Raw genomic sequence first — 24792 nt, 5'->3', positions numbered from 1 at the left:
ATATGTATATATATATATACACACACACACACATACACACACACACACAATGGAGGATTAGTCGGCAATCAAAAAGAATGAAATCTTGCCATTTGCAACTACATGGATGGAACTGGAGGGTACTATGCTAAGTGAAATTAGTCAGAGAAAGACAAAAATCATATGACTTCACTCATATGAGGACTTTAAGAGACAAAACAGATGAACATAAGGGAAAGGAAACAAAAATAAAAACAGGGAGGGGGACAAAGCAAAAGAGACTCATAAATATGGAGAACAAACTGAGGGTTGCTGGAGGGGTTATGGGAGGTAGGATGGGTTAAATGGGTAAGGAATCTACTGAAATCATTGCTTCACTATAAACTAATTTGGATGTAAATTTTAAAAAATAAAAAATAAAGTTAAATTTAAATTTAAATAAATAAAATAAAATGTAGTTTCAGATGAAAATAGTGCTTTTTAAATCAGAATTTAGAATAATTTCAAATTTTGCATTAATATATTAAAGTAGGCTTTGTTAAAATGATTTACTGGGGCACCTGGTTGGCTCAGTCAGTTAATAGTCCGACATCGGCTCAGGTCATGATCTCACTGTCTGTGAGTTTGAGCCCCACGTCAGGCTCTGTGTGGACAGCTCAGAGCCTGGAGCCTGCTTCGGATTCCGTGTCTCCCTCTCTCACTGCCCCTCCCCTGCTCACACTCTGTGTCTCTCTCAAAAATAAGTGTTAAAAAAAAATTTTTTTTTAATAAAAAATGATTTGCTATATTTCTCTTGTTAATTTCATCCTTCTTAATTTATGGTTTAGGGGATGGATAAGAACGCTTTTCAGAAAAAATATAATACCATTGGAGTGAATATTTTCCGAACTCATCAGCTGTTCTGTCAAGATGTACTTAAAATTCGTCCTGGAGAAATAGGTATTGTCAGCAATGGGAAAGTAAGTAGAAAACGCAATTGCTCGCTTTTTCTCACTGACCCGTGACCTGGGGGCCTGTCACAACACGCAGGAGATGCGGCTCCTGTGCTGGACACAGTGGACAGGGGTCAGCATAAACTCCCCTTCCCCCAGGGATGGACGCATCGAATGTGGTGCGAAAGAGCGTTCGTATGGGAATAGCTGTTGTTGTGTTCTAATGTAAGGATTAGAACAACTACTACAACATTGCGACTAAGAGCCACTGTTGCTATAGGTGTGGAAAGTATGTTGTGATGCCTTTTTCTTCTTGTCGCTTTTCTCTACAATTGACTGTGTTAACTTCCATAAGTACCGAATTGTTATTTTTGAAATATAAAGTCATAGTTATTAATGTAATCATTAAAATCTATAAGAAAAATCACTTACTTCAACCCTCCTAATGAAATTGGTTATTCATAGTTTATTGTTTTACCTTCTAACCCTTTTCTCTACCCTACATAGGCATGTCTGGTTTGTAAAAATACATAATTTAATCCTGTTATATACATGCATGTATAAAATTTTATATCACATTTTTTTTCTCTTGGTATATCGGAAACATTTTCTTATTAGAGAGGTCTTTATAGACCTACAAAATTAATATCTACTTAATATTTTTTGAGTATGAGAATCTTGTTTTCTCAGTAATGATTTAAGTTTTAAAAAATTGAATCTGGGGGGAGCCTGGGTGGCTCAGTCGGTTAAGCCTCCGACTTCAGCTCAGGTCACGATCTCGCGGTCCGTGAGTTCGAGCCCTGCGTGGGGCTCTGGGCTGATGGCTCAGAGCCTGGAGCCTGCTTCCGATTCTGTGTCTCCCTCTCTCTCTGCCCCTCCCCGTTCATGCTCTGTCTCTCTCTGTCTCAAAAATAAATAAACGTTAAAAAAAATTTTTTTTAATAAAAAAAATTGAATCTGGTGCATAGATTTATTAAGAAATCAACTACAGGGTGCCTGGGTGGCTCAGTCGGTTAGGCGTCCGACTTCGGCTCAGGTCATGATCTCACGCTCTATGGGTTCGAGCCCCGCGTCAGGCTCTGTGCTGACAGAGCCTGGAGCCCGTTTCAGATTCTGTGTCTCCCTCTCTCTCTGCCCCTCCCCTGTTCATGCTCTGTCTCTCTCTGTCTCAAAAATAAATAAACGTTAAAAAAAAAAAAAAAGAAATCAACTAATGCAATAAGTTTGGCATCCTGTGTTTGAACTACCAAATTATATAACCCAAATTGTCTTCCAAAGTCTAGTGCACTCTTAACGTTTTTGTTTTCTACATTTCTAGGTGAAGCTCTCTTTATCTAATGTTTTATTCCCCTATCATTTTCCCTGAAAATTATGCTCATTTTTTTCTTATCTGACTCTATAAAGACTAGGAACTGGAGAGTAGTGAGGGTCTCACATCCACAAGCCTCTGCAGATCAAATATATCTGCTTCAATGTAGCAGTTTTCAGGCTAATTGTATTTAAGTGTTCATCTTTGTATGGTGCTGTTTTATAAATTGGTGACAATGGTTGCCATTTATTGCATTAATACACAGTATTTGTGAATTTGATAAGCAAGGTTTGTGGAAGCCCAGTAATGTCATTGCTTTTTATTTTTAACAGTTGTTTGGGGAGGAAATGTGGCTTTTTAGAACAGTTTTGCAGTATATGGCTCTGTCCCTGTGGCTCTGTCTAGCACTGTAAGGGGTGAAGAGGGAAAAAAATTACACCAGCTGTATTTAGTACCTTGCCTTTTGATTATATGTTGTGGAAAGGCTACCCTATGTTTTCTTTGCTGTTATTTAATGTAATTCACATATTACCCATGTTATCGATAGCAAATGTTATAGTTATATTTACCTTATTTCTCCTAGAATAATTGTTTCACTTCATCTTCCTTGAAATTGACAAAAATATTCAGACTCTAATTTTGCACCTGCTGTGATCAATCTTCTAGGTTCTGAGAGTATAGTAGTGAACAAACTTGTTTTCATGAAGTTTATATTTTGGTGGGCAGTGACACCTAACAAGTAGCATCCTTATTGATAAGGTGCCATTTGGAGAGAGCCAGAGGAGGCAGGGAGGGGGGTCGGGGGGTAGAGCAAGCCGAGTGGAATATGTGCAAGAGGAATGTTCTAGATTGAGAGAACAGTGAGTACAAAGGTCTTGAGGTGAGATGATCACTGTGTCCTAGAAATAGCCAGTACAGAGAGTAGTCAGAAGAGAAGCTTCAGAAAAGTAGCTGCTGACCAGATCCCATAGGGTTTCAGGACAGTGTAAGGACTCCTCTACTGTGAGTGAGTTGTGAAGTTTAGTTCTGGGCAGAGGACTGACATGGTCTGACTTATGTCTTCTTTGCGCATCTCTAGTGGCTGTTCAATAGAGAATAAAACATAGGGCATCAGGAGAGCAGTCAGGAGCTAGTTCAGTAGTCCACGTGAGAGCTGATGGTGACTTGGACTGGAATGGCCCTGGAGGAGGAAGTGAGGGATGTATCGTGGAGGAAGAGTGGACCTGAATTACTGACAGACTTGGGGTGGGATGGAGAGAACCGTGTGACTGGCAAAGGGAGGCTGCTCAGGACGAGTGGAAGGGGAGGGAAGATGGAAATTCAGTTCCGGATATAGGAAGAGTTCAGTGGCCAGTTCTGGTCCTGTACCTGCTCTTGGGCTGACACTTGAGCATATGAGTTGAATTCAGGAAAGAGGTTGGGGCTGGAGGTAGATATTAAGTTAAATTATGTTGGCTTTTGCGTTGATTAGTAGAAAATTATAATTTTATTTTTTTAATTTATGGAACTGTAATTTGAATAGAAAAGTATAATGTATCTGAAAGCAAGTACTGTGGCTTAGAGCTATGTAATGTAATACTTAGCTTGTTATCCTCAGAGTGAGGCTTTAAAGCACAGTAGTCACAGCAATTGCAGCAGATAGGTACAACTCTCAGCCAGATCGTTTAATGCTTGAAATCTGACATTTTAGAATCAGCCTTCATCGTGAACCTGTCCAAATGTTTGTTAGAATTGGAACATACTCAGGTTGTTTATGAATGATCAAAACTGGGGGGTGGTGATTATCTCATACTTTCTTACTAAGATGCTGAAGAATTAAAAATGCATTTATTTTTAGTATTAAATAAAACTCTAATACTGCCACTATAATTATAACAGATTTATTGTCATTAACCTACATGTTTACAAATTGGCAAAAGATGGCGTAGCAGGCAGTAGAGAAGCAGGGCCTTTTTTGTTATTATTTTTTTTTTTAGCCAAACAAATCTCTGTTTGAATTCCATTTCACCATTAATTAATTAATTACATGACTCCTATGAGACTTCGTTTAGAAATATCATTTGGACAGTGGGAATGGTGATGGTCTATTTTACAGAGTTGTCAGAGATTAAATATACTTTTATAGGTGAAGCACATAAAACAGCCCCAGACACAGAGCAGATTTTCAGTAAATATTAATTCCTGTTTTCTCTTTAAATATTTGAAGGCCGTCATGAGAAATAGTGGGTACATTTGTAGACCTGATTTGTGTTACACTTGATGAGAGAGTCAATATAGAATCATACTGAGATGTCCATGAGTGGAGAGAGATTTTTATAAAGCTCAGTGTGTGGATGAACATTCTAACAGAGTTTTCTAAAATTTTAATGAGCTGTCAGAGGTAATGCATTTCTGTTACAACAGTTATTCCGTATAACTGAAAAATCACATTTCCAAAATGTTGTAAAGAAGATGGAAGCACCAGATACATTTTATTATGTTTGTACATGATTTTCAAGGTCAGTGTTCCTTTTCCCAACTTAGACATTATGTGATTTTATACTGTTTATGTTACTTTATCCCACAAGAATCAAGTTTCTCCTAGCTGTTTCACACTGCACTCACATAGGTGAAATAGAGCCAGTTCTCTGGTGAATTTAATCAATGAAGAGAGCCAATCTAATTAACCCCTTAAGAAAATAATTTGAGATTATATTTCCTTTTTCTGAGTTATTAACAAAACTGCTCAAATCAATAGAGGTGGTACAGATAAAATTCAGCTATTTTCCAGGCCTCCTATTCATAGTCCATAAAATATAACATTGAAAGTGCTTTCAAAGTATCTCAAAAGTGATACCAAATCTTAAGGCAATGAAATGTTTCTATGTGTACTTTTAGTTTTATGGTATCCATTTTTTCATTTTGAAGAGCCCGTTTTATATGTTTAAGGGTGAAACATGATATTTGTTTAGTTGCAATGCTAACATCCCAGCTAATATCACCTGTGATATGAGCAAATAATAAAAAATTCAGGAACTATACCTCATTCATTTTTAGAAAAATATTAATTGCAGAAGCAGATGAAGCAGTCGAGGGAGTGAGAAAATCTGCTACAAACATTTAATTCTGGTCTGTTTACCAAGAAAAAAAGGGTTCTGGATGCTATACTTTGTGGTTGTCATTAAGTGTAAGTGTTCAGGGCATAAGACTATGTCAGGCTCACCTTCTACATCGGTGCTTGCATTCATAATATGATGTTGCATGGATTAATTTCGAAATTAGGCGTGTGACAATTTGACAACTCCTCCTCTAGAGTTAACTGGTTCACAGCCGACCTGCATACATGACCTTACTGTGGTCCAAACCATTTATACAGCATCAGTTAGATGAAGATGGGTTGGTATGTTTAAGTGATTATGTAGTTTGTCTTTGGTTTTTTGCTCGTTTATGCCTTGCTTATGTATTAATTCGTATCTACGTCATGTAGGCCACAATTGATAGATGAATGGAAAAGCAAATTGAAAATAAAAGACTTATGAAATACAGGCCGTTTCATAATTTACCTTAGAATGAAAAGCCTTAGGTTTTTGAAAGCATTATGTTTCAAAGTAAAACTTTCTAATGGAAATAATTTACTACTTTTCTATTTTGTCAGTTAGATATTGGTGTTTATGCAAATGTTACTTGTAATATGAAAGTGAGAAAACCTTTTTCTCTTTGTCTCCCGGTAGACTTAGTAAGTGGTGGGATTGATCGCTACCGTCTGTTTAATCAGTAATCGGTTGTTTAAATATCTATTTGATAAGAAAATATTTGTCCCAAAATGGTATCTTCTAGAAGGTATACAATAATAAAACTACTTTTATTTTAAGTTCTTAGGACCTTTAGATGAAAATTTCTATACAGAAGATTTTTACTTCTTGGAAAAGATAACATTTACTAATTTAGTAGAGAAAATTAAAGGCGTTGTTGAAAATATGAAAATCAGCTCAAAGAAGTAAGTACTTAAAATCGTAAGAGAAATTCATTTCAGGATGTGCTATTTTGCATCTTATTTTTTTCTTTTTAAGAATAGAAAATATTTCAAATATGTACACAATTAAAGATATAAGTGATATGTAGAGAATATTTAAAAATGATAATAAAGGACATCCACATACTCACCACCACCAAACTGTACATGTTAATGGTTTATTTGCCTTGGATCTCACTGTCCTCTTTGTTTCTTACCCACCTACACAGTCTCCATCCTCCCTGAGAAGTAACCATTTTCTTAAATGCTGTGTGCATGATTCCATACTCATATTTATACTTTGCTTCATTTCTGAATATCCATGAGCAGTGTTGTTTGGGTCGAATGCCTGACTTTTATAGAGAAACTCTGTTTCCTGTAGGTTCCTCTGCACTCTACTTCCTCTGGAGCTTCATCCAGGTTCATGTACGCAGTTCATTTTAATTCCTTTCCGGTGTTTAATGAATATTCTGTAGCTCGTTTATGCAGTCCATTACTGAGGTACAGTGAACTTGGCTTTAGTGTTTTTACTGTTACAGAAGTGCTGGAGTGAACTGGCTTTCAGTGTCTCCTTGTGCAGTGTGAGTTTCTCTAGAGCACAGGGGTGTTGCAGTTGGGTTGTAGGGTGTGCGTGTCTTCAGCCTTACCAGATATTGTTAAATACCCTTTAAAGTCGTTGCAACAATTAACACTCCCACCGGAAAGGTGAAAGTTCTGTTTCCACAGGTTCTTACCAATACCTGGAGTTGTCTGACTTGATAATTTTCTCTGTCTGGTGGATGTGAAATTGTGGCTTGTTTTACTTTGCATTTCTTTGACTCTTAGTAAAGTTGAGTATCTTCTCATACGATTGTTTTCATTCACGTTTACCCTTCTGTAAAATACCTGTTTGTGTCTTTTGCTCAGTTATCTGTTGGGCTTTTTTTCTTCTTTTAATGATCTATAAACATATTCTCTGTGATTCTGTATACTAATCTTTATCAGTTATATGTGTTACAAATATTATATTCTAGTTTGTGACATGACTATTTACTTTTTTATTGGAATTTTTTACCAAATACTTAGATGATTTTTATTTTAATGTCAAAACATTATCAGGATTTTTCTGTCATGGTTTGTCTATGGTCTCTGTGTGTGAGTGAGGGAGTGAGTGTGTGTGTGTGTGTGTGTGTGTGTGTGTATCTGTAGGATGTATAAGAATTTTTTTCTAGTCTGCGTTCATAAAGATATTCTCCTTTATTGTCTTCTAAAAGTTTTATAGTTTTGCTTTTTTATTGGTTCATATCTTTAGTTCTTCTTGGATTTTTAAAAAAGTATTATTTATTTTGAGAGAGAGTGTGTATGTGTGAGTGAGCAGAGGAGGGGCAGATCTGCACTGTCAGCACAGAGCCCCATGCAGGGCTCGATCCCATGAACTGAGATCATGACCTGAGCTCATGTCCTTAATTCTTCTTAGATCTTTATATTGTTCCATTGGTATGCTGTCTCATGCCAGTCCCACACTCCAGTTACCACAGCTTTATAATAAATTTTGATAATAGCAAAAATTTTCTCTTCTGTCTCTTCTTCAAAATTGCATCGATTGTTTTTTGCTACTTGTTTTTCCACATAAATGTAATTAGAACCAGCATAACAAGTTCTACAAAAAACTGTCCTGGAATTTTTATGAGAATTTCCGTGAATTTATAGATTAGTTTAAGAATTGCCATCTTTATGTAATATTAAATTATCTTGTCTGTTAAATATATACATATATTGTTTATGGCTATATGAATGTATAATATATAAAACATATAAAATAACATATAGGTATATAACTGATGTATCTGGCATACAATTTATATGTGGTATATGATTTATATATAAACATATGTATATAAGAATAAAGGTAGATAGTTTGACACACTTAGTGTTCCTTTTGGGTCCTTTGGTGAAGCTTCTGTTTTTTCCCCATGAGTCTTTACACATGTAGTTTTAGATTTATTCCCTTGTACTTTATACTTTTAGCCCATATTATAAATAGTGTACTTTATATTTTCAAATTGTTTATTGCTAAATTACAGGAATAATAATAAATTGTATAATAAATAATAAATTCTATATTGATCTTCCTTGCTCAACTCTCTTATTTTTTGTAACATTTTATCTGATGTTAGACACTCATGTCATTTGTGAATTGTAACAGCTTCGTACTTTAACTTCTAGCTTTTAAAACATCTCCTGTTGGCCTTTCTCTTGTTCTAGTTTGCTTAATTTAGGATAGACTTATTTTACTGTTTTACTTTTCATATATGTAGATTTAGGACCTGGCAGGCTCTTAATTGTTTTGGTTGTTTTTATCAGTTTCAGTTTTTACTATTTTTTTCATCTGTTCTCTTTCATAAACTTCTCAAGTTGGGTTCTAAGCTTTTTAATGTCACATTTTTTTTCCTTACATACCCTTAAATTACAGGCTTAAAAGTGTCTTTCTAAACTCTATTTAGCTGTATCACATAAGTTGTGATATATAAATGCTTCATTATGATTCATTGCTAACATGTTCAGATTTCTGGGTTTTTTAACATTTGCTTGTTAAGATGTTTTGAAATATTTATAGTGTCTTCTTCATGAAGGCAAACTCCTTGTCCATTTTATCATTTTTATCTTCCTTATATGGAATTGTGCCTAGATCTTGTTAGACATCCAGTAAATCTTTATTGAATAAATAAATGAATAAGATGCATTTTAAAAATTTTAAGTGGCGCAGTGTGTTATTAATTGATTTCCAGTTTGTTTTTGAACTGTGATTAGAGAACATGGTTTATGAAAATCAATTATTTGGTATTTATTTCTACAAATTTTGTGAGACAGCGTTAATCTTTATCATTGTTCCATGCCTGATTTTTTTGAGGCTTATTCTCTAATTGTGTGGAAGATTTTATACATTTATTATTTTGAGCATGCTATTTTTTTCCAACCATCGAAATACTGAATTATTCTTTATCTGTCAGTTACTAGATGAAGTTTGTTAAAACACTGCAATGATGATTATGGATCTGTCATTTAATTCTTGCAACTTTGTCAAATTTTATTCTAAATATTTTGAGCTATAGTTATATATACTCTGATTCAGAATTATGTTTCTAGTGAATTGTTCCTTTTATCATTATATATTACTCCTTTTGCTATAATTTTGTCTTAAAGTCTGTGGGGTCTCGTATTTAAGCCACATCAACATTCTTTTTGGTTAATGCTTTTCTGTTTTATCTTTTTCCATTTACTTTCAGTGTACCCACACATCTTATGGCATACAACTAGGCTTCCTGCCAGAACTAAAAATTCTGATTCTTAGTCTTAAATACAGAATTCTGATTCGGATGAAATGGATGTCCTTGCTTAATCTGTTCCTTTAGGAAGTAATTCATCATTTAGGAAATGATGTTAACATAGAAAACTATAAATAAAGTAGGAAAGTGTAAGGGCATTTCTGCAGTAAAGAGATAATATCCACAGTTATTTTCAAGTGGATATTTTAAAAAGAAAACTTTAAAAAGCAAAAAAAGTTATTTTTGGTTAAATAATTTAGGTCTAGCTTATGTTGGAAAGCATATAAATCATACTGAATTTTGTGAATATATCATTAACATTTCAGAACGAATTTTTTTAATCTGATCTGGCAAAAAATAGTTTTAAATAGGTTTGGGAAGCTATTTCAGCCACTTTAGAGGTGGATTTCAGACCAAAACCACCACCGAAACAACAAAAACCAACACTAAACTATAAGAACATCCCCTCTAATTGTCTGAAGTCATTGCATGCACACACATAATGCTAAACACGTCATGTTGTGGTTAGAATAAATGCATATATGCTTAAATGTGAACATATGTTTAAGATATGCGTCCTTATTTTCATGTCTTCCAAGAGTTAGCTACCTAGGAAGGTGGAACTCTGGGTGCAAAAGACAGAGTCCTTGGAACCATTGCTGGGGGAGCAAGTGACACCTGTTTCTGGAACAGAGTGATTACTGCCTGCTCTGCTCAGAGACCATCTCCACTCCTTAGACAGGAGGTGCTGACCTTCTCGTGCATGTTCCCTTCAGAGTATTTTGCAAAAAGAGAGAATTGAGAGAATCTACAAAAAGGCTGTTTGGGGCCCCCAATTTTCCCTTTCCTCATTTCCTCTTCTCTTAGTGCATATGGTCTCCTTGAAACATGGGGAGCATGTTTAACCATATTTCCTCCATTGTGTCTACAATTTCACATATTAGAGATTATGTGGCTAATAAATACCTTTGAGGGAGTTTAGGAATAGAGATTATGATTTTGATTAATTTACTCATTTAAAACAGGTTTATTGGGTGGCTCAGTCGGTTAAGTGTCCGACTTCAGGTCATGAACTCGCGGTTTGTGAGTTCGAGCCCCACATCAGGCTCTGTGCTGACAGCTTGGAGCCTGCTTCCAATTTTGTGTCTCCCTCTCTCTCTGCCCCTGCCCTGCTCATGCTCTGTCTCTCTCTGTCTCTCAAAAATAAATAAATGTAAAAAAAATTTTTTATTTTTATTTTTATTTTTTTTTAATTTTTTTTCAACGTTTATTTATTTTTGGGACAGAGAGAGACAGAGCATGAATGGGGGAGGGGCAGAGAGCGAGGGAGACACAGAATCGGAAACAGGCTCCGAGCCATCAGCCCAGAGCCTGACGCGGGGCTCGAACTCACGGACCACGAGATCGTGACCTGGCTGAAGTCGGATGCTTAACCGACTGCGCCACCCAGGCGCCCCAAAAAAAAAAATTTTTTTAAACAGGTTTATTAACTGGTCATTAAGCAATGCTCTGTGAAAGATATGGTGTGTAATACAAATAGAAGGAATGTGAAGTCCTACATGTCAGAACCTTGTAGTCAAAGCTGATATATTATAGTAGAGAGATACAAGTTCTCAACTCTGCATCTGAATTTCTTTATAAAAAAGAAGTGCCTATCGTTTCTTTTCTTGGTCCTTTCTTTTCAAAAACTTTCCTTAAAGTTTAGCCAACATTTTCTGCCCCAATGTATCAGTGAACATATAATACATTTCCTCTGGCATGGATTTTCAAATTCGGTTATGTTTAATCTAGGTATTTGTTTTATGCAGTTGTAATTAGTTTTCAAACTAATTTGTGACCATACAAGTCTGGACTTCTTAGTTATTTTGGAAATTCTCCCTTTTGTTCTTCCTGCCCTTCTTTCTTTCCTGGGTGGGCTCCAGTGCTTGAACACGTAACCAGCACTCAGCAAATATTGCCTTGAATTGAATGACGCACCGTATCCTTACAGGCACTGTTAAGAACACTACTTATAAGTGTTTAAAGATCATGTCAATGATAAAAAAAAAAAAAAGGATGGTTTTTAAAGCCGCAGTCATCTTTAAACTGACAAATTCTAGGGGCATCTGGGTGGCTCAGTCGGCTAAGCATCCAACTCTTGGTTTTGGTTCAGGTCATGATCTCTTACGGCTCATGAGGTCAAGCCCTACCTTGGACTCTGTGCTGACAGCGTGGACACTGCTTGGGATTTCCTCTCTCTCTCTCCCTCTCTCTCCCTCTCTCTCCCTCTCCCTCTCCCTCCTTCCCTCTCCCCGCCCCCATGCTTGCTCTCTCTCAAAATAAGTTTTTAAAAAAACTGACAAATTCTACTTACAAATTTGGAAGAAAAGTCATTTATATAAAGCTTGTCTATTGGAGATATTTTACATTAAATTTCCATTTCTCAGGGCATTAATTGTGACATGAAATATGGACCTTTCTCCTCAGAAAAACTCATCTGTTGTTTATCTTGTTTACCTAGCATGAGTGACCTTGTTATGAAAGCTGATGCCCTTATTTCCTCTTTGCCTAAACGTGAATCTCGGTATGATATCACATTTCTTAGAGAGAATCACAGGTAAGAATATATATTTTCTGTCACTGTATCCTTTACTCAGTTATGGTTTCCACTTATAGAAAAATTTAGAGCAAATTAAAAATTTTTAGAGAAGAAATGTATTTGACAAGATTAGGAAAAGAAATTGCAGCTCTAAGATATTTGAGATGAAATTCATCAAGCTCTGTCTACTTACATACAATTATCTGTTTCCCCCGAAGGGAACCTTTTCTGTTGTTTTTAATTAGGGACCGCATAGAATTGGAGGAAAAAATAGACATTATATAATTAACCTATAGACATGCTTCATTGTGTGATCTTTTTCTAATCAGTGCTCCTATAAAACTAAACTGAGATAAATACCTTAACATAGACTCATGATGGCTGAGAGTACCTTGTAAGTTTTCTGATTTTATGGTAGATGCAATCTTACATTGCTCATGTGTACTACTAGATGGTAATACGTGCTGTAGCTCCAGGAAGTCTGACTTTCAAGAGGTCTTTACACATGTGCAGTTGTATACTCAGGGAAGATAACTTTCTAAAGAAAGGAGCACTGTTGGGAAGGAAGTTTTATTTTTTTATTTTATTTTTTTTCAGATAACTAAGATTCAATACTTTTAAGTGTTTATTATTATTTTAGATAGCACAAGAGCTGGGGAGAGGGACAGAGGGAGAGAGAGAAAGAATCTTAAGCAGACTCCACAGTGAGCATGGAGCCTGACATGGGGCTCAATCCCACTACCCCGGGATCATGATCTGAGCCTAAATCAAGAATCAAATGCTCAACCGACTGAGCCACCCAGGTGCCCCTCTTTTCTATGGGAATTCTTTTTACAAACTTCTTTGACTTCTAAATACCATGTGCTGAAATAATTTAATACAAATTACTCAAAACCATCACTGTAAACATTAGTCACTAGACTGCTCTGTTAAGCTATATTGTACTTAGGAATTTTGATTTGTTTGGAACTTATTCACTCCCGTGTTAAATGTCTGAAAAAATTGATTTTTATAGTTTATTGTTGGTTAGTTTCAGCTCCCTTTCTCTAACTTTCAATGTCTCTAACTTTCAAATCTCTCAATGCATCTGTTGCTTTTAAGCCTACTGCCTTATTTTATATAGACAGAAGGTATGATGTGACTTTCTGATACTGGTTTGCAATTCTCCAATTTTTTCTGTTATTTATAAAAATGTATAAATGGATATGCAGTATGTACATATTCATGTGCATCTCTGTTTATACAGTAATACCTAATGCCTGCCTTCTATAACATGCAGATAAGATAATTTGCCATTTTGTGAGTTCATGTATATACTTTAGGCATTTAACTTTTGTTTTCTATGTGCTTACCCATGCTGATAATTCATCTGGGTCAACATTGGTTGTGTAGCATAGCATGAGCTTTCTTGTCCAAAAAACCCAGTTTTTGAATCCCAGTCTATCATGGCCCTGTAACTTCTCATAGCTTCAGTTTCTTAATCTATAAAATGCGGGTGTCGAGTCTCCTACCCTTCCAGGGTTTTATGAGACTCAGGCCTACTGCCATGAATATAATAAATATTTAATGCATTGCAGCTATTATGTGTATTTGTTACACAAATAATGACATTTGGAAATAAGAGAAAGAAGATTAGACCTCAAAGTTAAACCATAAAATCAACTCCTCTTAATCTGGGGAGAGATGTGAATACCTACCTTAAGTAGGATCCAGGTCAGCAAAACTTAATGATAACCTAAGTGAAGGTATTAATTTAATGAAGGAAGAATGACTTTGTTGGATTTTGTGTTGGAAGCCTAGGAAAGGTAGAGAGAAGCACATTAGCAATGCTGGACTGTACAAGCAGGGCTTAATCAGAGCAGTTGGAATGCTGTTTGTGTGTGTGTGTGTGTGTGTGTGTGTGTGTGTGTGTACGCACGCACATGTGCGTGTGCACGCATGTGCGCATACACGTGGAGGTTGTGTAGATGAGAACTCGTTATTCATTTATAAAAGAATTGTTGTAGGGTTCGACCTTACACAATTGTAGGAGCTGGTTAAGCAGTCCCTCTGAGGCTATTGATACTGGAGCTTAGAGCTCACAGTGCAGGCAGGAAGGAAAGGAGGTTGCAAGGCGGATGGCCGTTCTTTCTGCCTGCACGAGCACACCCCAAGTTTCACTGTAAGCTTCCCAGTTTACATGGTTCACGAAGTCCACGATGGAAACAGAGGAGTTGTTCAGGTGAAATGTAACTGTATTTATTTATTTTTATTATTATTATTTTTAATATGAAATTTATTGTCAAATTGGTTTCCATACAACACCCAGTGCTCATTCCAACAGGTGCCCTCCTTAATACCCATCTCCCACCCCCCATCAACCCTCGAAATGTAACTGTTTTTAGAAGAGGGAGGACAGAGAAATTCTCTGAGAAATCTTTGCGGAGGGAATACTATAGAACGAATAGTGTCTTCAACATCTTTTAAGATGGGTGGATTGACCTGTCTTTATATACAAACTAATAACATCATAACAGACTTAATTCAGTAGAACATCTCTGCATGGAATGGATATGATATTGGCTGAGCATTTTCCTGCTGCAGTGGCCTGTTTGAAATGTGCTTAGTTTATCCCTAAGACTTGAAGGCCTGCACATACCTACCTCAAGCCAATCTTCATGACTCTCTTTGACGTAAGCTTTTAATAATTATTGACTGTCAGTGTACTTGACATCATTCTTCCTGGCTAATGGCATAAAGTGTAACCCTAGTTTCTTGGCAATTGAATACCCATCCATTGCCTTAAAATGGTGGTGTAGGTGGAATTAGCATCTTTTTGTTAATATTGTATGGGAAAAGAGATGTGCTGCTTCCATTCTTGGATTAGTCAATGTAATACCTACTAATAGGCTCAGGATTTTGCTCAGAAAATGGTCATGAGTCTACATCAATGCATGTAGAAATAGATGATGGGGAGGGACTGTTGGATTCGGATACAGACAGCCTCACAGAATCGGCAGTCGTCTGAGTAAACAGATGCCTGCTTTAGCCTCCACAACAGAAAATAACCAGTTTTGGCAGTTTGGGCATATTGGCAGTTTTAGCCAATCGGCAGTAGTCTGAATGAACAGATGCCTGCTTTTAGCCGCCATAACAGCACATACAGAAAATACAAGTTTTGAGTAACGCTACAAGTATAGCAATAATTGGTAAAATTGTCACCAACATAACTAAAGTAATTAACCACTGTAGATAGTCTCTTCAGTTTTAAAACATCTGATTTGTAGTCCTTATTTCTAGTAATAGTTCCGTAGCAGGATATGTTGTCTGATTCTGTCACTCCTATTTTTCACAAAATTAAATCATGTCAACTTCATATAAAATAAAATATCTTTCATTTCTTTGTCAAAGGACCCATATTTGAAGTGACTTTTACATTAACTTTTATTGCTGAGAAATTCATCCCTTCGCTGCAAAAAGTCTAGATATTTATAGTCTTTCTGCACCAAAGAAGACTATATCCCTGTAATTTTACAGGGATACATTTTGATTTGGTAACCTTCATCCCTTTGTAATACATAAAATATAATTCATACATCTAAAAAAACTGACTTCCTGTATTATTACAGTGTTAAAACAGTAATTCAATTGAATATTCTGTACTTTTAGTCAAGTATATACTTTTAACTTTGAATTACGTTAAATATAAAATTTATTATTTTTCACTGGCCTCTTCTGTGCTCTGTGTTCCTTGTAAAGATGAGTCCATCTTCCAACTTAGAACTTAGTTCAGTGAAAGAAACAAGCAGGAAGACTGAGAGGAGGAGCTCGGGAGAAGGTGCCTGGGGCCAAAAATAAGTATGATAAATTTGGGCTTTTACCTCCTGAACTTTCCTGTTATATGATATATTGGAGTTTTTTAAATGCTAAATTCAAAAAAACTACTGAACAGTTCATTTTATTCTCAAATCTGAAAAATATATTCAACCAACACAAAAGTAACCTGGTTTTATTTTTTATGTTGTATGGTCCATGAGAATTTGGGGGAGGTTAAAGTTAGAGTTTTCACTGTAATAGTATTGTTCTTTGAAGAGTTTTTAAAAATCACTCATTCATAAGTTCTTATTTTCTGTTTCCTTCCAGTTTTGTAGTTTATTGAACACAAACATGAGGCTTTTAAATTTGCATTTTCATCTGTGAAATAACCAGGTTTTTTTAATCTAGTGAGAAAGAGAACAATTTATAAGAATGTATATAGCTGAGATTAAGGCTTATTAGATAATTAAAGAGATTTAACTCATCCCCTTTCATCTTACTTTCTATTTTCGTAGCATTATAAAGATAAAGCCTCAAGAGAATGGTATGTTCTTTGATGTCATTGCTATTGTTGATCCATTGACAAGAGAGGCACAGAAGATGGCCCAGTTATTGATTGTGAGATAATATTTTTATTCTATATTCTATATATGTCATTTTATTATATATTTTTGTTTTGAAATTTATCATTAATGTGTCAGGTCTGTTTTCAAGTATAGTGTTTATGTCCTCTTGATTCTTTATTCTGTGTAACTTTTTAATCATATTTCAATGTAGAAAATGGAGTGGTGTAAGGCTGTGCACGAGGTGTATGGCAGGCCCAAGGTTCGGTGTTGCTGTGGACTTAATTGTTGTCTCCACCTCCCCTGAAGTTTATATGGTGAAGCCCTACCCTTCCTGTGACTGTGTTTGGAAATGGGGCCTTTAGGGGGTAATTAAGGTTAAATGAGATTTTACAGTTTGGGCCCTAATCCAATAGGATTTATATCCTTACAGAAGAGGAAGAGAGAGAGCTCTCTTTCTCGCCTCACACACACACAAAGAGCACGTCATGTGAGCACGTGGCAACATGGTGGCTGCCTCCAAGGCAGGAAGAGGGCTTTCACCAGAAACGGAATCAGCCAGCCTCTTGATTGAAAATTAGTAAATTTCTGTTGTTTAAACCACCCAGTCTGTGGTATTCTGTGGCAGCATTCTGAGCTAACTAACACACGGTCTTCCTGTCTTCACCCTGTCTCGAGTTCTGAAGAAATGGCTTCCGGAGAAGCCGATGGTATAATAAGTAACAATAGCCAAACAGATGAGTGAAGGTTAGATTCAGAAAGTTTGGCCAAAGTAACAGAACCTTCAAGACTGGAGTTTATTTCTCTCATCTCACAGCAGCCTGGAGTGGCTAAGGCGGCCCCACGGTGTGAGGACTTGGCCAGACTTTGTGTGGTGGTTCAGTCTTCCTCCTGAAGCGGCTGGTGTCTCGTGGCCTGAGCCAGTCAGGCTCCTCTGACCCACCTCTGTGTTCCTGTGAGTGGGAAGGGGAGAGCAAGGGCATACCCAACCAATCTTGTCTCACTGACGTGAGCCCTGCATGAGGCTCTGCGCTGACAGCATGGAGCCTGCTTGGGATTCTGTCCCTCCTGCCCCCCCCCCTTTGTCCTCTCTCTCTCTCTCTCTCTCTCTCTCTCAAAATAAATAAATTTAAAAGAAAACAGTAATCAATCATTGTATCTGTAAGGCATGGAGCTAATATGATGCATTTTAGTGTATAAATACCTATTCCTACAGAGTCATTATTCAGAAAAAAAAAAAAAAAACATTGCTTACCTCCGAAGTTTTTATGTAAAGGTAGAATTTAGGAATAAAATAGGAATTTAAATGGAAATATAAAATATGGGATTGGATCCCAGTTTATGTGATTGGAAATAATAACATGTTTCCTTCTGAGCACCTCAGCACTTCATATAATTTATTATTTCTTACCATAAGGAAAATTTATGCTATAAAACATAATTTATTGGAAGAAATGGATAGTTTCTCATTGAACACTTGAGAAAAACAGTGCCTCAGTGACCTCTGTTGTAGCAAATATGAGGAATGATAGAATAGGAAATAGGGCTCTGAAATCCTTAGTCTGTCCTGATTCCTTCTCAAGCCTGTTCTTTCCTGTTCTATGTGCCTTTTCTCATCCTTCTGTCTTTCTCTATGTCCTCTGTTGACTATTATCTTTCAAATCTGCACTGACTTGCCTTCTAGAGGTAGGGACTACCAAAATTAATAATTCTTCTACATCATATGCCCCAGGAAAAGAGACAGTATTTCCTCCGTATGTAGCTAGGAACTTCCTACATCTCTACCACGTGGGCAGAATTCCAAATGGACTGGGGCACCCTGGCCATTGTTGCTGTGAGGACAGCACTTTGTATTCACACGTCATAGTTCCAGCAATTATTTTACTTGTTCTTCAATACTAAGGAAATATGGAGACCATGAAAGAAAGTCACATTAGGCAAAAGGGAGGCTGCGTAACTCTTGAGCAATGAAATCAACTGTCTGGATTCAAATCTGACCCTGGCCATGATTTATTGTGTGATCTTGGGTGAATTACTACTATTACTATTACTACTATTACTACTATTGTGTGATCTTGGGTGAATTTCTCTGTGGCTCAGCTGCGAAGGTGGTCGCCTCTAAAGGCTGTTGTGAGGATCACATGAGATAATGAATATCAAGTGTGAATGCAGGGCACCTGAGTAGCTCAGTCAGTTAAGTGTCAGACTTTGGCTCAGGTCATGATTTTTTGGGTTGTGAGTTCAAGCCCTGCATCAGGTTCACTGCTGTCATCACAGAGCCTTCTTCAGATCCTCTGTTCCTGTCTCTTTCTGCCTCCTTGCCACCCCTTCTCTCTCAAAAATAAATAAAACATTTTTTAAAGGTGTGAACACAGTGCCTGGTGCATAGTAAAGGCCTAATAAATGTTAGATATTAAGATTATTTAATATAAAATATGGGAATTTTTTTCTAACAGGTACTTGGCAAGATTATCAACATGAAGATAAAGTTGTTCATGAACTGTAGGGGTAAGCTTTCAGAAGCCCCTTTAACGAGGTGAGTCTGAGTGAACATAATTTCATTTCAAAAAGTTTCAGATGCTAAGACTAAAAGAAAGAACCATAATTACTGGTTCTGTTTTTTTTTTTCTTCACAAGATGGTTAACTGAAAAAAGATCAGAAGACCAAAGATAATTTATTAATCTTAATGGGCGCAAAATTATAATAACCAGTAAAATTGATCTGACATAATTTCAGTATTTACATGGATTTACGTTTGTCCATGGGTATTTTTGAAAGTGTGATGTAGGGGCGCCTGGGTGGCGCAGTTGGTTAAGCGTCCGGCTTCAGCCAGGTCACGATCTTGCGGTCCGTGAGTTCAAGCCCCGCGTCAGGCTCTGGGCTGATGGCTCAGAGCCTGGAGCCTGTTTCCGATTCTGTGTCTCCCTCTCTCTCTGCCCCTACCCCGTTCATGCTCTGTCTCTCTCTGTCCCAAAAATAAATAAACGTTGAAAAAAAAAAAATTTAAAAAAAAAAAAAAAAGAAAGTGTGATGTAGAAATACCTATATAAAGTTGAATTAAACCATTTTTGTTTTTGTATACTTTCAGTACTTCAGAGCTGAATTATCAAAATGAACTTTATGATATTGTCTCATTTCTTATTCAGAAGTATTGAGATGTAGTTAGTGTAGAATAATCTTTTAATAATACAGAAAATGTTTATTGTTATATGCAATTAAAAATTTTTATATATAATTTATTGTCAAGTTAACATACAGTATATATGGTGTGCTCTTGGTTTGGGGGGTAGATTCCTATGATTCATCGCTTACATACAACACCCAGTGCTCATCCCAACAAGTGTCCTCCTCAATTCCCATCACCCATTTCTCCCTCTTCTCCATCCCCTCTGTCAACCCTCAGTTTGTTCTCCACATTCAAGAGTCTCTTATGGTTTGCCTCCCTCTCTGTTTGAAACTATTTTTTCCCTTTCCTTCTCCCATGGTCCTCCATTAAGTTTCTCAAGTTCCATATATGAGTGAAAACATATGATATCTGTCTTTCTCTGACTTATTTCACTTAGCATAATGCCCTCCAGTTCCATCCACATTGTTGCAAATGGCAGGATTTCATTCTTTCTTATTGCCAAGTAGTATTCCATTGTATGTATAAAACACATCTTTATCCATTCATCAGTTGATGGACATTTGGGTTCTTTCCATGATTTGGCTATTATTGAAAGCACTGCTATAAACATTGGGGTACATGTACCCTTTTGAATCAGCAGTCCTATATTGATTCAGGCAGGATCAATTGCTGGGTCGTAGGGTAATTCTGTTTTTAATTTTTTAAGGAACCTCCACACTGTTTTCCAGAATGGCTTCATTAGTTTACATTCCCACCAACAATGCAAGAGGATTCCCGTTTCTCCACATCCTCACCAGCATCTGTTGTTTCCTGAGTTGTTAATTTTAAGCACTCTTACTGGTGTGAGGTGGTATCTCACTGTGGTTTTAATTTGTATTTCCCTGATGATGAGTGATGTTGAGCATCTTTTCATGTGTCTGTTGGCTCTCTGGATATCTTCTTTGGAAAAGTGTCTGTTCATGTTTTCTTCCCATTTCTTCACTGGATAATTTGTTTTTTGGGTGTTGAGTTTGGTAAGTTTAATCCTTTATCTGATATGTCATTTGAAAATATCTTCCCCCATTCCATCAGTTGCCTTTTAGTTTTGTTGATTGTTTCCTTTGCAGTGCAAAAGCTTTTTATCTTGATGAGGTCCCAATAGTACAGTTTTGCTTTTATTTCCCTTGCCTTTGGAGACGTGTCAAACAAGAAGTTGCTGCAGCTGAGGTCAAAGAGATTGTTTTTCTTCTCTGGGGTTTTGGTGGTTTCCTGTCTCACATTTAGGTCTTTCATCTATTTTGAGTTTGTTTTTGTGTATGGTGTCAGAAAGTCGTCCAGTTTCATTCTCCCAGCACCATTTGCTAAAGAGACTGTCTCTTTTCCATTGGATACTCTTTCCTGCTTTGTCAAAGATTAGTTGGCCATACATTTGTGGGTCCAATTCCAGGTTCTTCATTCCATTGGTCTATGTTTCTGTTCTTGTGCCAGTACCATGGGGTTCTATCCTTCAAGAAGAGCTAAAAATTATAAATGTTTATGCTCTCAACTTGGAAGCACCCAAATACATAAATCAGTTAATCACAAACAGAAGCAATCTTATTGATAGGAATACTATAATTGCAGGGGACTTTAATACTCCACTTACAACAATGGACAGATAATCTAGGCAAAAAAAATCAATAAAGAAACAATGGCCTTGAATGATACACTGGACCAGATGGATTTGACAGATTCAGAACTTTTCATCCAAAAGCAGCAGAGTATACATTCTTCTAGAGTGTACATGGAACATTCTCCAAGACAGATCACATGCTGGGTCACAAAACAGTCCTCAAACATATAAAAGAATTGAGATCATGCCATGCATATTTTCTGATCACAACAGTATGAAACTTGAAATCAGCCACAGAAAAAAAAATTGGAAAGCCTCCAAATGCATGGAGGTTAAAGAACATCCTACTAAAGAATGAATGGGTCAACCAGGCAATTAAAGGAGAAATTTAAAAAATACATGGAAACAAGTGAAAATGAAGACACGACAGTCAAAACCGCTTGGGATGCAGCAAAGGCAGATACATTGTAATCCAGACCTATCTCAAGAAACAAGAAAAATCCCAAATACAAAAACTAACAGCATACCTAGAGGAACTAGAAGCAGGACAGCAAAGAAACCCCAAAGCCAGCAGAAGAATAGAAATAGTAAACATTAGAGCAGAAATAAACAATACAGAATCAAAAAACAAAACAAAACAGTAGAACAGATCAATGAATCTAGGAGCTGGTTTTTTGAAAAAAACAGACAAAATTGATAAACCCCTAGCCAGACTTCTCAAAAAGAGGACCCAAATAGATAAAATCACAAATGAAAAGAGGATAGATCACAACCAACACCACAGAAATACAAACAATTATCGGAGAATACTATGCAAATTATATGCCAACAAACTGGACAACCTGGAAGAAATGGACAAATTTGACACCTACACACTACTAAAACTCAAATGGGAAGAAATAGAAAATTTAAACAGACCCATAACCAGTGGAGAAATTGAATCAGTTATCAAAAATCTCCCAATAAGTAAGAGTCCTGGGCCAGATGGCTTCCCAGGGGAATTCTACCAGACATTTAAAGCAGAGTTAATGCCTATCCTTCTCAAGCTGTTCCAAAAATAGAAATGGGAGGAAAGCTTTCAGACTCATTGTATGAAGCCATCATTACCTTGATTTGCAAACCAGAGACTCCACTAAAAAGGAGAATTACACGTCAATATCCCTGATGAACATTGGATGCACAAATTCTCAACAAGATACTAGCAAATCAAATTCAACAGTATATCAAAAGAGTTATTCACCACAATCAAGTGGGATTCATTCTTGGGCTGCAGAGCTGGTTCAGTATTCGAAAATCTATCAGTGTGATACATCACATTAATAGAAGAAAGAATAAGAACCGTATGGTCCTATCTTGGATGGAGAAAGTATGTGACAAAATACAGCATCCTTTCTTCATAAAACCCTCAAGAAAGTCGGGATAGAAGGAACATACCTAAACATCATAGAAGCCATATATGAAAAGCCCACAGCTAATATCATCCTCAATGGGGGAAAAACTGAGAGCTTTCCCCCTGAGATCAGAAACACAGCAGTGATGTCCACTCTCAGTTGTTTAACATAGTGTTGGAAGTCCTCGCCTCAGCAATAAGACAATAAAATGAAATAAAAGGCATCCAAATTGGCAAGAAGAAGTCAAACTTTCACTTTTTGTAGATGACATGATACTCTACATGGAAAATTGGAAAGACTTCACCAAAAAGTTGCTAGAACTGATACAGGAATTCAGCAAAGTTGCAGGATACAAAATCAGTGTATACAAATCAGTTGTCTTTCTATACACCAATAATGAAGCAACAGAAAGAGAAATCAAGACATCGATCCCATTTACAATTGCACTAAGAACTGTAAAATACCAAGGAATAAATCTAACCAAAGATGTAAAAGATCTGTATGCTGAAAACTATAGAAAATTTATGAAGGAAATTGAAGAAGACACAAATGGAAAAACATTCAATGCTCATGGATTGGAAGAACAAATATTGTTAAAATGTCATTACTACCCAAAGCAATCTACATGTTCAGTGCAATCCCAATCCAAATTGCCCTGTCATTCTTCTCAAAGCTAGAGCAAACAATCCTAAAATTTGTATGGAATCACAAAAGACCCTGAATAGCCAAAGTTATGTTGAAAAAGAAAACCAAAGCGGGAAGCATCACAATCCCAGACCTTAGCCTCTACTACAAGGCTGTAATCATCAAGACAGTATGGTACTGGCACAAGAACAGATGCAAATATTTCACATTAAAACTGTTGAAATAACATGGTCTCTAAAGTGGGGACAAAAACTTACCCGTCTTCCCCTTTCTGGGTCAGGGTCACTATCATTTTGAGCCACCCTTTCTGATAGGAATATGCAGATCTTTCAGGTGTCACGAGGCAAAAAAAAAAAAAAAAAAAAAAAAAAGGCTTGTCAATGTACCATGCAAACACAAGACAGAAAAGTTGCATTCGGTTAGTCCCTTGTTTACTTATTGAATTGTATTTGTTGTAATTGATAAACATAGGTTATTGCCTTGAGCAGATATTTTAAACATGGCAAATATTTTTAATACAGTATTTGGAAAGCAATAAAATGGGAAATGTAAGGAATTTAGATGAAAATTTAGGGTATATTCATTCCTTTCCTGAGACTCATGTCCTCATATCTCATTCACTTTTCATACTTCTCATTTATCTTGTGTATTTCAAATTTTATTACGTCCCTCTAAATCCAAACAAAAGCTTTCATCTTATTTTAGCCACTAATGGAGAGAGGTCAGTTAGCTCCATGAGTACAGAATTTTTATTCACATGACTAGAGATGCTCTCCATAGTATCTCTATAAAGAGTAAGAATAATGAACATAAGGAAGCATAATCCATTAGGAAGGAAAGAACTTGACCTCTCTAAGGTGAAATGACCCTTAATGTACCAGACAGATGCTTTGAGCAGTTAATAATGCTGCACAACACAAAGACTTTGAAACTGGTTTGGAACTATGGGCTCAACAGAGTATTATTTACTCGGTAGCATTATCAAGAAAACTAGATGACACATTGGTCCCCAAGCCCTTTGCTTTTAGAATACTGTCCCTCCTCAGACGTGGCACAGGTTGTGGGCACCATGCTGTGTCTCCCACGTGTCCCAGCCTTCCTGTGGGGTAGGGGAAGGGGTGCTGAATCTCCTCTTAGCTAATCCTCCCTTCCTGTTGGAACCCACACTTGCTTTGTCACATAGCTCCTTTGTTCCATGTCTTTGACCTCCCTGCCAGCCCTTTTCTTTCTGTCCTGAGAGTTTACTCAATTTAAGAAGAGAAATAAAAAGGTGCACCTGGGTGGCTCAGTCGGTTAAGCATCTGACTTTGGCTCAGGTCATGATCTCGTGGTTCGTGAGTTCAAGCCCCACGTCGGGCTCTGTGCTGACAGCTCAGAGCCTGGAGCCTGTTTCAGATTCTGTGTCTCCCTCTCTCTGAACCTCCCCCGTTCATGCTCTGTCTCTCTGTCTCAAAAATAAATAAACGTTAAAAAAAAATTTCTTTTTTAAAGAAGAGAAATAAATTTCTCTCTTAGTAACCTCTCCTCTGGAGCCCAGACTTTTTCTCCTCTTCTGCATTCTTTCTCAGCTTCTTCAGGGATGGCT

General features: G+C 36.7%; 1 protein-coding gene across 2 annotated transcripts in view; it reads left to right on the top strand.

Annotated features, from left to right (window-relative positions):
* UGGT2 (UDP-glucose glycoprotein glucosyltransferase 2) overlaps positions 1-24792 on the top strand; it is a 191250-nt gene that overhangs the window by 127273 nt on the left and 39185 nt on the right. For both annotated transcript variants that reach the window (XR_007154714.1, XM_047870316.1), the window contains exons 22-26: positions 807-938; positions 6072-6196; positions 12017-12112; positions 16405-16507; positions 18909-18988. Coding sequence is in view for 1 of the 2 variants with exons in the window: in XM_047870316.1 (XP_047726272.1) it covers positions 807-938; positions 6072-6196; positions 12017-12112; positions 16405-16507; positions 18909-18988 (536 nt within the window). In the remaining variant the exon portion in view is untranslated. The remainder of the gene's footprint in view (positions 1-806; positions 939-6071; positions 6197-12016; positions 12113-16404; positions 16508-18908; positions 18989-24792) is intronic.

Source organism: Prionailurus viverrinus, chromosome A1 (assembly GCF_022837055.1).
Source record: "Prionailurus viverrinus isolate Anna chromosome A1, UM_Priviv_1.0, whole genome shotgun sequence".
Taxonomy (NCBI): Eukaryota; Metazoa; Chordata; class Mammalia; order Carnivora; family Felidae; genus Prionailurus; species Prionailurus viverrinus.
Note: the sequence above shows the minus strand (reverse complement) of the source record. Positions and strands in the feature narration are given on the sequence as shown.